The sequence below is a fragment of the Mytilus trossulus genome, chromosome 10 (genome assembly GCF_036588685.1).
Source record: "Mytilus trossulus isolate FHL-02 chromosome 10, PNRI_Mtr1.1.1.hap1, whole genome shotgun sequence".
Classification (NCBI taxonomy): Eukaryota; Metazoa; Mollusca; class Bivalvia; order Mytilida; family Mytilidae; genus Mytilus; species Mytilus trossulus.
The window spans coordinates 58,077,248-58,089,170 of record NC_086382.1 but is presented as its reverse complement, the minus strand read 5'-3'; the positions used below and the strand labels follow the sequence as shown (position 1 = coordinate 58,089,170).

Below are 11,923 nucleotides of genomic sequence, written 5' to 3'. Positions count from 1 at the left end.
TTTAAACGGTATGAAACAAAACATGACACAAAATAAAAAAGATAACAAACTAACTTTAAACAGGATATATAATACGTAAAAATCACAACATGTTTTTTAGTGAGTTGAATTCGAAGTGTCACATTTTCATTCTTTAACAGTGCAAATGCAAATCTCGTGCATTATTCATATCATTACGGAGAATTCCAACTATTTTTTCTACTGCTTTAAAAATAAAACGCGTGAAAATGAACAAAAGGCGAACTTCGAATGTATCCTAAAGTTAGGATCATCCTAAGACCATCTTAAGACACCTAAATTGGTATCCTAAAGTAAGGACAATTCCTAGGATTTTCCTAAGTTGCGACATGTTTGATAAACCCATTTAGGACTAAGATGTGTCCTAAGTTGGTCTTAGGACACGTCCTAATCCTAAGAGAGCTTCGATAAACAGGCCCCTGGTACTCTAGATCCTGCATCAATTTAACGATACGCTTATCATTTATTTTAAATCGATAAAGGTTTTTCTGACATAATTTATATCAGATCGATCGTTATGGTTTTTAAACCTTTTTTTGGTTCGAACATCCCTAAAACAATTTTAACAGTTTAATAAAAATGGAAGTTTTCACTCGTCAGACTCGATTATACTTACCATTTACAGGTACGACGTGTTAAAATTGAAATTTGAATTTGATTATCATGATTTTAGTATATTTAAATTGAAGATGTCTCTTAATTGATCAGTCCTATACATGAGCATCAACCTCTAAATATACAATGAATTTAGTTGATTTGATTGCGTTTCAGTACAAGTTTATTTTTCAATATATTTGTTTGGTTTTCAGTTACATCGAAGGAAAAACCAGTAATGTTTTACGCACTTACGGAAAGAACGTTTACGCTTCAGACGCTTTCGACAGTAGTTTATGAGAAGACGATCGTCAACACTGGTGGACATTACAACACATTTGATGGAGTATTTGTAGCTCCAAGGTCAGGGACATATTTATTTTCTTGGACTAGCTGCACTAACGCTGCTAACTATGCCTTCACTGAGTTAATGGTAGAAAATCAGGAAATAGCAACGGCAGGAGTATATGAACATGCTGGCAATCATCACTGTGGGTCAATGTCATCATTGTGTAAAATGAACAAGGAAGACCATGCATGGATAAGGACCACACCCTACGGAGCAACCAATTATTTTTATTCTCATCGGAACACCCCGCACTCCTCTTTTCTTGGTATGCTATTGAGCAGTGATTGACATTTTATTTTTCAACAGGATTTTTTCTTAACAGAAATAAAGTTGAAATATTGAACCAACAAAGAATATTAAAGCTTGTAAAACAAAGATGAAAACTGTTTATAAAGATATTGTTTTTGTTGTTGATAATATTTCTGCTCACACTAGTGAAACAGGTTGTTGTGTTGTCATACCATTTTTCTAAGATGTTACATTTAACTAAAATTGAAACATTCTCTTTTTGATTGAGTTAGACGTTAGACGCTAGATGGAGAGTTGTCTCATTAGCACTCATACCACATCTTTCCATATCTATGAAGTCCCTAGCCATTGACGAAAAGCACATACAAATGTATGTCCATTTACATTAAAAGTTGGTGGATACCATGTTCTACAGTTTGAAATCATTTGGTACTGATAAACTTCGACTTTAGAATTTGAATTTGAAATCCGTGTCCATAAATCGTCCAAATTACTTTTTGATTATTGATACCCACGACCTAGCGTAAACTCTCAATCTCTTTTTATTTGTTTGTTTCGTTGCTCGTGCTGCACATAAAATGCATACTCCTTAAACCATTGCATTGAATTTAACATAAATGATTTTTAGGAATTTTGGTTCTCAATGTTCTTGAACTTTACTTGGTCTTTCTAACTTTTTTTATTCGGTCGTCACTGATACTAGTAAGTCTTTTGTAGACGAAACGAGTGTCAACATTTTAATCCTGGTATCTATGATGAGTTTATTTGTATGTAGGTGTAATGCTCTCGACTTTTTAAATTCTTTACACAATGATCGACCTTTCTTATATACAGACCATGAAGCAGTAGATGTTATAGCGGTAGTTAAAGGAAGATAGTAATTTTATTTTAGCCTATTGTCAGATAATTGATAAAAAATGGTATACAACGTTTCCTTTTTAGTGACAACATCTAGGTCCAGCTTTGTATTTTCAAAATGCAGATTTATTTAACAAAGGAATTGTCGTTTTTTCTTCAATCTAGATGTTAAGTTTTGTTGAGTGCTTTAAATACAATTTGGCAAGAATGTCTCAACATACTTTTATAATGCTATCTGTTATTGGTGGTCAATTAATCATTTACTTCTGAAATATTACAAGGTATTTTTTCGTCTATGTGCTGATATGTCATGTTGGAGATGCAAGTTAACATAAAAAAATAATATCAAGAGTGATAAAAAAAAACATTTTATTTTTTAGCTTCTATCTTACAGATTATTGTTAGTATATCAAGTCAACACTTACTAGACATATTGCATACACACATCATTGTTTGTTCAAAACTCACAAATATGTGTAAAACGTGTGCATGTCGTAATGCTGAACTAATTAAAAAAAAGCTTTTCGAAGAACACAATTTGACAAGTAATTGTAAACATTTTTTAAGTTAATATTCTTTTTTTGCGGAGGAGGATAAAAACTTTAATAAATGATTGCGACAAGAGAGGAAATAACACAGTTACTATTGAAACATTTTATCTATTTAAAACCAAACGCAGTTTTAATTTGTGCCACGGGTTATCAGCAGATTGTTGGTCTCCCGACCAGTCAATCAAACAAACGCTATGCCAAATAGATGAAAACTGCACAGGCACCTCGTTTACAGCAACACCCAGGTTTAAAACAGTTATTTGAACATGGTTACACACTTTTTCATACTTTGCTCTTTCTATTTCGTACATGATCCACTGTCGCTCGAATAAGCCTGGTGTTAACACAAATATAACTTGTCGACAAGATCCGATTGATTTAGCAATGGAATCTGCATACGACTGTCCACCAAGGAGATCACGGTCTTCGATGAACAACTTAAGTCCCCACTTTCTTTCTATCTTATGTGCTAAGTCCTGGTGAACCCAGTCTCTGGCGTCATCAGAGTAAGAAACGTATGCATCATAGGTAAAATTCAAATTCATTTCTGATTCGATTACAGTTTGGAATGTTCGATAGACGTAGTATGCTATGCGCCACCGGAAGTTGAAGATTACCGCGAATGCAAATGCAATTACAGTAAATGTAACAAGTAAAGATATACCAAAACGTAACCATATTCCAGCATTACAGTCAGAATATAATTCATGGTAGTGATCGTATATTTCAGAAGTGTCTTTTATGTCCCCATTTGATAATCTACACAAATAGTTTTTGTTCGAAATGTTTTGATCGTCAGGGTCTAATTTAACTTTAGTGGTGAACAACCAACTGATAAACTGTTTATTTTCACATGAACAGGATAAGACGTTTCCAGCCAACAACACAATGATTTCGTGTTTTCGAGATAAAGAATCTAGCCAATTTGTGATTGAATTACTGATTGTCACTAGATTATTGTTCTGCAAATTTATTTTTCGCAATTGTTTTATTTCCAGAATTGCGGTAGGAACTTTGTGCAAAACGTTATGCGATAAGTCAAGTTCGCTTAATTTCATATTTTGAACAAAGGAATCATTTGGTAGCTTGAACAAACTGTTATATGATATATCTAGAACATGTACTGAAGGTATTAGTGTAAATAGATGCTTAGCAATTGTCTCATTTTTTCCGAGGTCCGCATATCGAAAAAATGCCTCTTCAACATTTGAAAATAATGGTACACTATTCTTATGTAAATACAAAGACGAATCTATCCCGGACATATTAAGCCATTTCAAATTATTCTCTCCTTCTATGTTTAGATCTGGGAATCTCTGAAACTGAAAATATGACATATCCAGTTTCTCTAAAGACGACGCGTTTCTAACCGTAATTCCCCTGCCACAGCTTTCTCTTACGAAATGTGAAAATCTCAATACTTTCAATTTTGGAGGAAGGTAAATATATACAGTACTATTTAGTTTCACTTTATCTTGACTTAAACACTCTTTGGCCTTGTAATTAAAGGTTTTGTTGCCATTCGGAATGGGCAAGTATTTTTCATTGATATAATGTATCGGGTTGTAGGACAAATCAAACAGAACAATATTTCGCAATTTAAAAACCAGTACCAGGAGCTCATGACTTTTTCGTGCAGTATGAAAAGTAAACCGGTTTCCAGAAAGTACCATATTTTTAAAACATTCTGGGTGGTCATACGAAAATAACGAATTTTCGCGAAAATCTACAATGCCATTATCTGCAAGATTTAATGTTTTGACACAAATTGTCTTTAGATTTTTCATCATCTCACTTGTAAGAACGAGTGCGTAGGGAAGCGTGCTAGATTCTAAAGGCTCATCACTTACACGTTGTAAATTGATCACATCCATGGTTGAATTATTTAAAGAATGCAATAAAGTAAGTGCTCGTGATAAATGAATATGAGTATCCGCTAGATTTAACACCTTTAGATGTTTAAAATATTGAAGAAAACCATATTGTACCTTAGCACCTAGAACATCATGGCATCGCATTAGATGTAATTCTCGAATATTCATAGTGAAATATCTGAACGTGTCGTTTGTCATTGCTGCTAGGAAACAATAATCAAATCCCAACACTTCCAATTTTGCTAGGCTTTTGAATTCTGGTCCAAAAACTGGTTGTGGAACGAGGTCTAAATATAAGTATGTTAAATTAACAAGCAATGATAAACCATCTCCTGGGTAAATATAAGCACTCTGATTCCTTTTTGCGTCTTTCATATTCCTACGTATATCGAGCTTGTAGAGTGTTGTTAAACACTGAAACATGTTTGGATCGAGTTGATCTGAAATACTCTCAATGTCATTACTCGACAAATCTAAAACTTCCAGCTGTTTGAGTGGATGAAATACTTTCTTTTCTATACGACTTATGTTGTTCTTGCTTAAAAGTAATTCTTTCAGATTTTTAAATTTTTCAAATGAATCGTTTTTCAATTCGCAAAGATCATTATAGCGCAAATCTAGCACGTCTATATCTTCAGATATATCTGACGGTATTGTCTTCAATTGTAATTTTCGACAATCGGCCGTTTTATATCCCTTCACCTCAGTTATTTTACAGTGTTGGGAAGACGCCTCTACCAAGAGTAAAAATATAGCACACATTACATCAAATAGTGCCATTAGCTCATATATTTACTTAATCAAACTTATAAAACATCCGAACACTACAAAAAAATGTATAAATATTGCATTTTTTATTACAGTTTTTATTATACTAGTATAAAATTGAATTTTAAATTTTTGTAAACAAATCAATTCCAGTTAAATAACAAAGACACGGAAACGAAAGCACAACGAATAGTTAATGTATCCATATTTTAGGACAGCGCTTGGTTATTTCCGTATTCACTAGTAAAGATCGGGAAACATTCCAGTACATATATAGAGACTATTTTTTTTTCAATTATCTACATAAAATAATAATCAGTTAATACAAAGGTTTGAAAGCGATTGAAACAGTTAACTGTAATTCATTTTTGTAAAAAAATATAAAGTCCACCAATATCATTTTTAAAAAACGCTCAAATGCAATTACTTTTTTATATTCGTACTATCTACAATTATTATTTTTAAAATAATTTGCATCCCTTCAAGTTCAATGTTAAAAATACTTATAAAATGAAAAGATCAATTTGGGTTGGTGGTCATTACTTAACTTCCAGTTTGGTATGCATATTTTTTTTTTATTTCAACAAATGAAATGGAAAATGTTAATCAACTTTTCAAGCGTTTTATAAACAATATTACTATAAAAAGGACTTGCATCGCAACCCACCCAATAGTATAACAGAGTATCAAACAGAGACAAAACCAAAAAATAAAAACAACAAAAAAACTCTTTTTATTAACGTTGGAAGATTAAACCATATAATGAAAAGTAAACAAAAATACTATGGTTTTACTTATACCATGGAAGTATTATATCGACAGTTGTCAATATATCTATCACTTCCATGCTTAAACTATATATATTCATATAAACATTTTTCTTTGATGCTTTAAAATTGTACCTTAACCGCTTTATATGGCAATAAAACTTTGTTACCACCACTCAATTGTGTTTTAAATCTTCCTTCTTTCCCACCTATGTTTTTGTAAAAAATCATTTTGTCACTAAGAACGTGTCAAGTTCTCGTTAGGGAAGATGAAAATAAGCAATAAACGTAACATTTAATGTCTTTATTTCTTTCTATACTTAAATTATTTGGTTTTTAATCTTTACACTTTCAGGAAGTATTTTTCTCGATATATGGTACACATTCGGAGTCAATCAAGTGTTAAAAGTAGATTACCTAGCTATATTTATCCCAATACAGGTTTTTTTCCTGTTCGGTGATGAATTTTATTTTATCCTTCAATTAGTTATTTGCTATTCCTTAAGAGATGTTTCAATGAACGTATTTTTATACTTGACGTAAATACATTTTGTCTCCGTGTGTTTTTTTTTGTTCTCATTAACTGAGTATGAATTAGTATAAATTGTTCAGTGGTAAATATCAAATTCATTTCAGGACATGTTGATATGATATAAATTTAGACCAACACTCTGTGTCTGGTATTTAGTTCACAAAGAAATAGTGTTAGTTACCCAAATACAGTATTCTGACTGTCATTTGTCCATTTGATGCTCCTCCTACTAAATAACATATGCTTAAAGGTAAAGTATCAGTTGATTTTTTATATATTTTATCAAAATTACTGGTAGTTACTTGTTTAAATCGCTTTCAATTCCTTTTTACATTATATTTCATGACTATTATTTTATGTGAAGATTTTAATAATATGAGTTTCTTTAAATATACTGTGATATGTCATGATGTGTCCAGTTCATAACCAGTATATATTGAAATAATCATGCGCTATACTTAAATACGGATATACTAATTTACTTTGCAGGTTTTCGATTTAACCATACTGACCCTTCGCCAGGTATATCAGTAAGTAACGAGCTTCAAAACATACTCATATAACAGTAACAAAATTATATCTAGAAGGAAACATGTTTTAATTGTCAAATATCAATTTCGTTAGAAACATGTCATTTTAACGGTTCTAAAATATATTGAGATATAAATGTAATATGATTTGCATTCGTTAAAGACGCAATTGAAGCGATGTTCTTGATATATAGTTACATCATCTCGCACTGGTGTAACGGTATAAAATATAGAATAGACATAGGGAATGTGTCAAAGAGGCAACAACCCGACCAAAGAGCAGATGACAGCAGATGCCCACTTATGCATTAGTCTTCAAATCCCGCACCCGGCGGCTTGCTTCAGGTGACCCCTATACAAAACTTTATACCTGTTCATGATGATGTATAGCATCTGTGAATAATTTTACACAAACCGTTACACTCAGATTGATTATCAGAATGATGCGTAAGGTATCAAGAGGATATTGAATACTCAGAAGTCGAGATAAACTTACAACACGAAGGCAAAAAAAAAATCCGACACATAGCAAATAGATAAATAATTCCCCGAATCATTATATATTGAGGAATAAAAGTGAAGATATTGAGGAATAAATTATAAAGTGAAAATATTGACAAATTATCAATCAAATTCACAACGAAATAAACCTTTTATACTGATTTAAATAAGTTGTGATTGTTTTTAAATCAATTTGTCGACACATATCTTTATTGAAATATAGATTCATACATATTTACCCTGTACGTTAAATCTTTCATTCATTGTATGTATATATTACACCATCTGATAGTTTTAGATTTTGAGTTATACCGCTTTGTTCAATATCATTTTACTAAAACAGTTACTGATTACATGACCGAAAACAGCAGTCGTAATAAAAAGTCTTTCAGTCTGTTTATCATGAACCAGCACGGTAAAATCTTCTTGTATTGAACCATGTTTATGAGTAAATATCAGGATTCAAATTCATTTCACAATAGTATCATGTTGTTGTTCTGATAATGTGTGAACATTTCCACAATGCACGTTCTACACCAACATATACATCCATCCGATGTCAATTCAAATATTATAAAACAAAATATTAACAAAATCACAATGCAGTGACCATAGCTAGAATCGTATGATGAGTACAAATAGGGTCCCACTCTACATAAATCTCCAGTTATGCCACTACATAGTCTTAGTTGGTAGAAGGAATACGAATATATAAAGTGAGATATATGACCTAGTGACAATTTTGTTTAGTCTGTGTTAAAACAAGAGTCCTGCATTACTCAAAATGAAGCCATCAAGTGTAATCTTTGTTTTTATATTGATCGCACAACTACATAGCTTTGAAAAAATAGCAGTGTGGTTATAATATTGAATAAGACAGCAACATTTTTAAAGAAGCAAAAGACTAAGAGAAAAGCATGATATATTATGTTATAATTAAAATTATGTCCAATAATCTGCGCTAGATAGATAATACATTTATCATTCATGAAGGATTAACAGCGATATTAATGATTAAAATACTAGTAATTTGCTTTTAGTTATACATTATGAACATGAGAGAATTATTTATCTTATTATAAAATAATTTTACAGATTGCCCTATTATACCTCTCTCAGGTGTCCTTATTTAACATAAACTGCGACAATATTTTGTAATGTTAACCTTCTTTTTATAAAAAAAAATAAATAATGCATTCATCTGTTATTTGCACTGATTCGTTAGAGTTTGATGTTATGGGTATTTGGAAAATTATTGCAAAATCCAGAAGTAATTTTTCAGATGATTATCTTGGTATCAATGGTGAGTTAATTTACATTGAAATTACTATTATAGGAGTTGCCAAATAACAGATGTTCATACAGTCGGAAAACATGGTCCTTCTTTTTAATAACAACCCAGTAAAGACAACAGTAGTATACTGCTGTTCAAAATTTATAAATCGAATGAAAAAAACCCAGATTCGGGTCATAAACTTAAACTGAGGGAAACACATCAAATATTAGAGGAGAACTACGACACAACAGAAACACAACACTAAAAAGTAACACACACAGAAACGAACTATAATATAACAAGGGCAATTTTCATGACTTGGTACAGGACATTTTAAGAAAAAAATTGTGGATTGAGTCTGGTTTTCTGGCTAGCCAAACCTCCCGCTTTTATGGCAATGTTAAATATAATTAAAATGACAACATGACATGACAGGGCTATGTGTGTCATTTATTACTGATTATGTCAGAGCGGTGGATTTGAATAATATATATTGTTTGTGTGCGTATTATTTCTCCTTTTATTAGTTGTTTCCCTGCTCAGTTTTGTTTGCTTACAGTTCGTACACATTAAGTTGATTGTGAAATCCTTTCCATCCTCAATTTAATACGATGCTGAAATGTTTCACTGCTGTAAATGAAATGGCGTTAGTCATCCATTCCTTAAAGCCCGCCCGCATTGGCTTAGTTGCATAGCACCTTTGTATAGGTCAAACAATATGGAAATTAAATTTGCGTATTGAATAAGGATGAAAATACGAATGACACATTCAAACCTTATCGGCGGAGATCTAACGGTTAAAACAACATTAACAAAAATATGTTACGAAAGTCCACAAAACACTACATGTTAAATATAGAACATAGGTAATTGTGAAATGAAATATTGTCAAACAATCTATCACAATTCTCTATGAAAAAAAGCTTGTTATACTGGTTTAATAAGATGTGATTTTTTGTTAATAATACTGAGATGTCTCTTCGTTCAAATATATATGTTTGATTCTATACCATAGATAAAATATTCCATTTATTATGTTTTTATTGGATTGTTTATTAATTTTGATAAATATAATCTGATAATTCTTAGAAAGTTATTATTGAGTTATGCCGCTTTGTTCAACATTATTCCACAATGTTGCTAATATATTATACAACCAAAAAAAGCAGTTATATGTTAATTTTAAAATCGCATGGTAAATCGAATCAAACCGTAATACCGAGTTCATGTCAATGTTCATATTTATTTCACCATAATAACAAGTTGTTGTCATAAATATCAGTAAAGCAGTCCACACTACAAAACTATTGGTATGTTTATACAATAAGGTTATAAGCCAAGCATTGATATGATGTACTGAAATTATTCATTCAAAACGTACTAGTAACCCATTGATGAAAGCCGTTGACAACTAAAAATACATATTTATGAAAGGATTTTTACTTGGTGACTAATGTGATCTAATTTTTATTCAATTAAAACATTTAAATCAGGTATCCTTCCAACTTTTTTTTTATATTGTTTTTTCTATGTTCTGATGCAACACTAGTGTTACACAAAACGGAGAAGGTTTGGTACTATTAAAACGTTTAATCCGGCTGCAAATGTTTGCACCTGTCCAAAGTCAGGAATCTGATGTACAATAGTTGTCGTTTGTTATGTAGTTCATACGTGTTTCTCGTTTTCTATATAGATTAGACTGTTGGTTTTCCCGCTTGAATTGTTTTACATTACTAATTTTTAGGGCCCTTTGTAGCTTGCTGTTCGGTGTGAGCCAACCCTCCATGTTAAAGATCTTACCTTGACCTATAATGGTTACTTTTATAAATTGTTATTTAGATGGATAGTTGTCTAATTGACATTCATGTCACATCTTCCTATATCTATATTTCTCCCTCATGCAACGATCTCATTGGTCGCCCTTCTTGGCTATAGTTATTGTCCTCTTTGGTTTTAACTAAATATTTAGCAACATAAATCCTTCTTGTGGCACCCGTCTTTTTGCTCATACAAGTACATATCCGATGATAATTAATTATTTAATAAGGTCATAATCGAGTGACAGAGAACGGAATAAAGGTAACGCCAGTTGGAAATATCAGTTGTTATCTGTGAGAAAGGTATTTAATAACGGTCTACCAAATCGAGATGTCCATCCTAAAACTCCGTGTTGTTTATTCTTTAGTGTTTCATGTGTACTATTGTTTGTCTGTTTGTCCTTTTTATTTTTAGCCATGGCGTTGTCAGTTTATTTTCGATTTATAAGTTTGACTGTCCCTCTGGTATTTCGTCCCTCTTTTAAAGGAGTGATTTCAACTTCACATCTTGAAACATTTGGTGCAAACCATTCATTGAAAGCAACACTATACCGAAAAAATAACCACAGGAAACGCAAACTCTGAATATCGTATAGATGATATCTATAGTCCATATGCATGCACCACTGGAATTCTATACATATAAATGAATAGATCACACTCAAGCAGCTGAAATAATCCTTTTTCTCGCTAAGTTTTGTTTTCAACTGACCCTCATTGTCAATTTCTACATGAAAGTCAAAATATAAGGCAGACTTAACTGTATCTGTTATATCCTATTTCAAGTTCGATGAGATGGTAGCGTTTATCAAAGCCACAACACTTTGGATTATTTAGTGAGCACATACATCTATATAGTGGAACGTAAAAAAGAAGTAATGCTTTTTTTTTTCATTCTTTGCCAGAAACGTCTGTATCAAGGAACAAGAAGACATCGCAATTAGTTCCCGTTGGAATAATAATTGTTTGTTAAAATAGTACAATTATTAAAATACGGACCTCTGATGTCCCTAAGAAAATGGCAAACTCACTCAAAAGCTCATCAAATGAATGGGTATCAACTGTCATATTCCTGACTTGGTACTAGATTTTTCGTATATAGAAAATGGTAAACTAAACATGGTTTTATAGCTATCTTAACCTCTCGCTTGTATGACACGTCTTCCTAACGTAACACATATGTTGATTAGCAAAATTATTCGGGCTTTATTTGTTTTTTAATTTTACCTTTTTTTTTAT

The 11,923-nt window shown here is 31.7% G+C and overlaps 2 protein-coding genes across 2 annotated transcripts; one reads left to right on the top strand and one right to left on the bottom strand.

Moving 5' to 3' along the window:
• Window positions 1-597: 597 nt before the first annotated feature.
• LOC134688035 (complement C1q tumor necrosis factor-related protein 2-like) lies at window positions 598-1,249 on the top strand. Its single transcript, XM_063548502.1, has 2 exons — window positions 598-643; window positions 828-1,249. The coding sequence occupies exons 1-2, from the start codon at window positions 598-600 to the stop codon at window positions 1,247-1,249; spliced, it is 468 nt and encodes a 155-aa protein (XP_063404572.1).
• Window positions 1,250-2,723: 1,474 nt separating this feature from the next.
• Window positions 2,724-5,284, bottom strand: LOC134688034 (toll-like receptor 4). Its single transcript, XM_063548500.1, has one exon. The coding sequence runs from the start codon at window positions 5,271-5,273 to the stop codon at window positions 2,724-2,726; it is 2,550 nt and encodes an 849-aa protein (XP_063404570.1). The 5' UTR covers window positions 5,274-5,284.
• Window positions 5,285-11,923: the final 6,639 nt, after the last annotated feature.

Bases quoted from the DNA above. Each gene is read 5' to 3' on its own strand.
- LOC134688035 (XM_063548502.1), top strand. From the start codon at position 598: ATGGAAGTTTTCACTCGTCAGACTCGATTATACTTACCATTTACAG. The intron at 644-827 runs GTACGACGTGTT...TTTGGTTTTCAG, and splicing joins ATTATACTTACCATTTACAG to TTACATCGAAGGAAAAACCA.
- LOC134688034 (XM_063548500.1), bottom strand. From the start codon at position 5,273: ATGGCACTATTTGATGTAATGTGTGCTATATTTTTACTCTTGGTAGAG.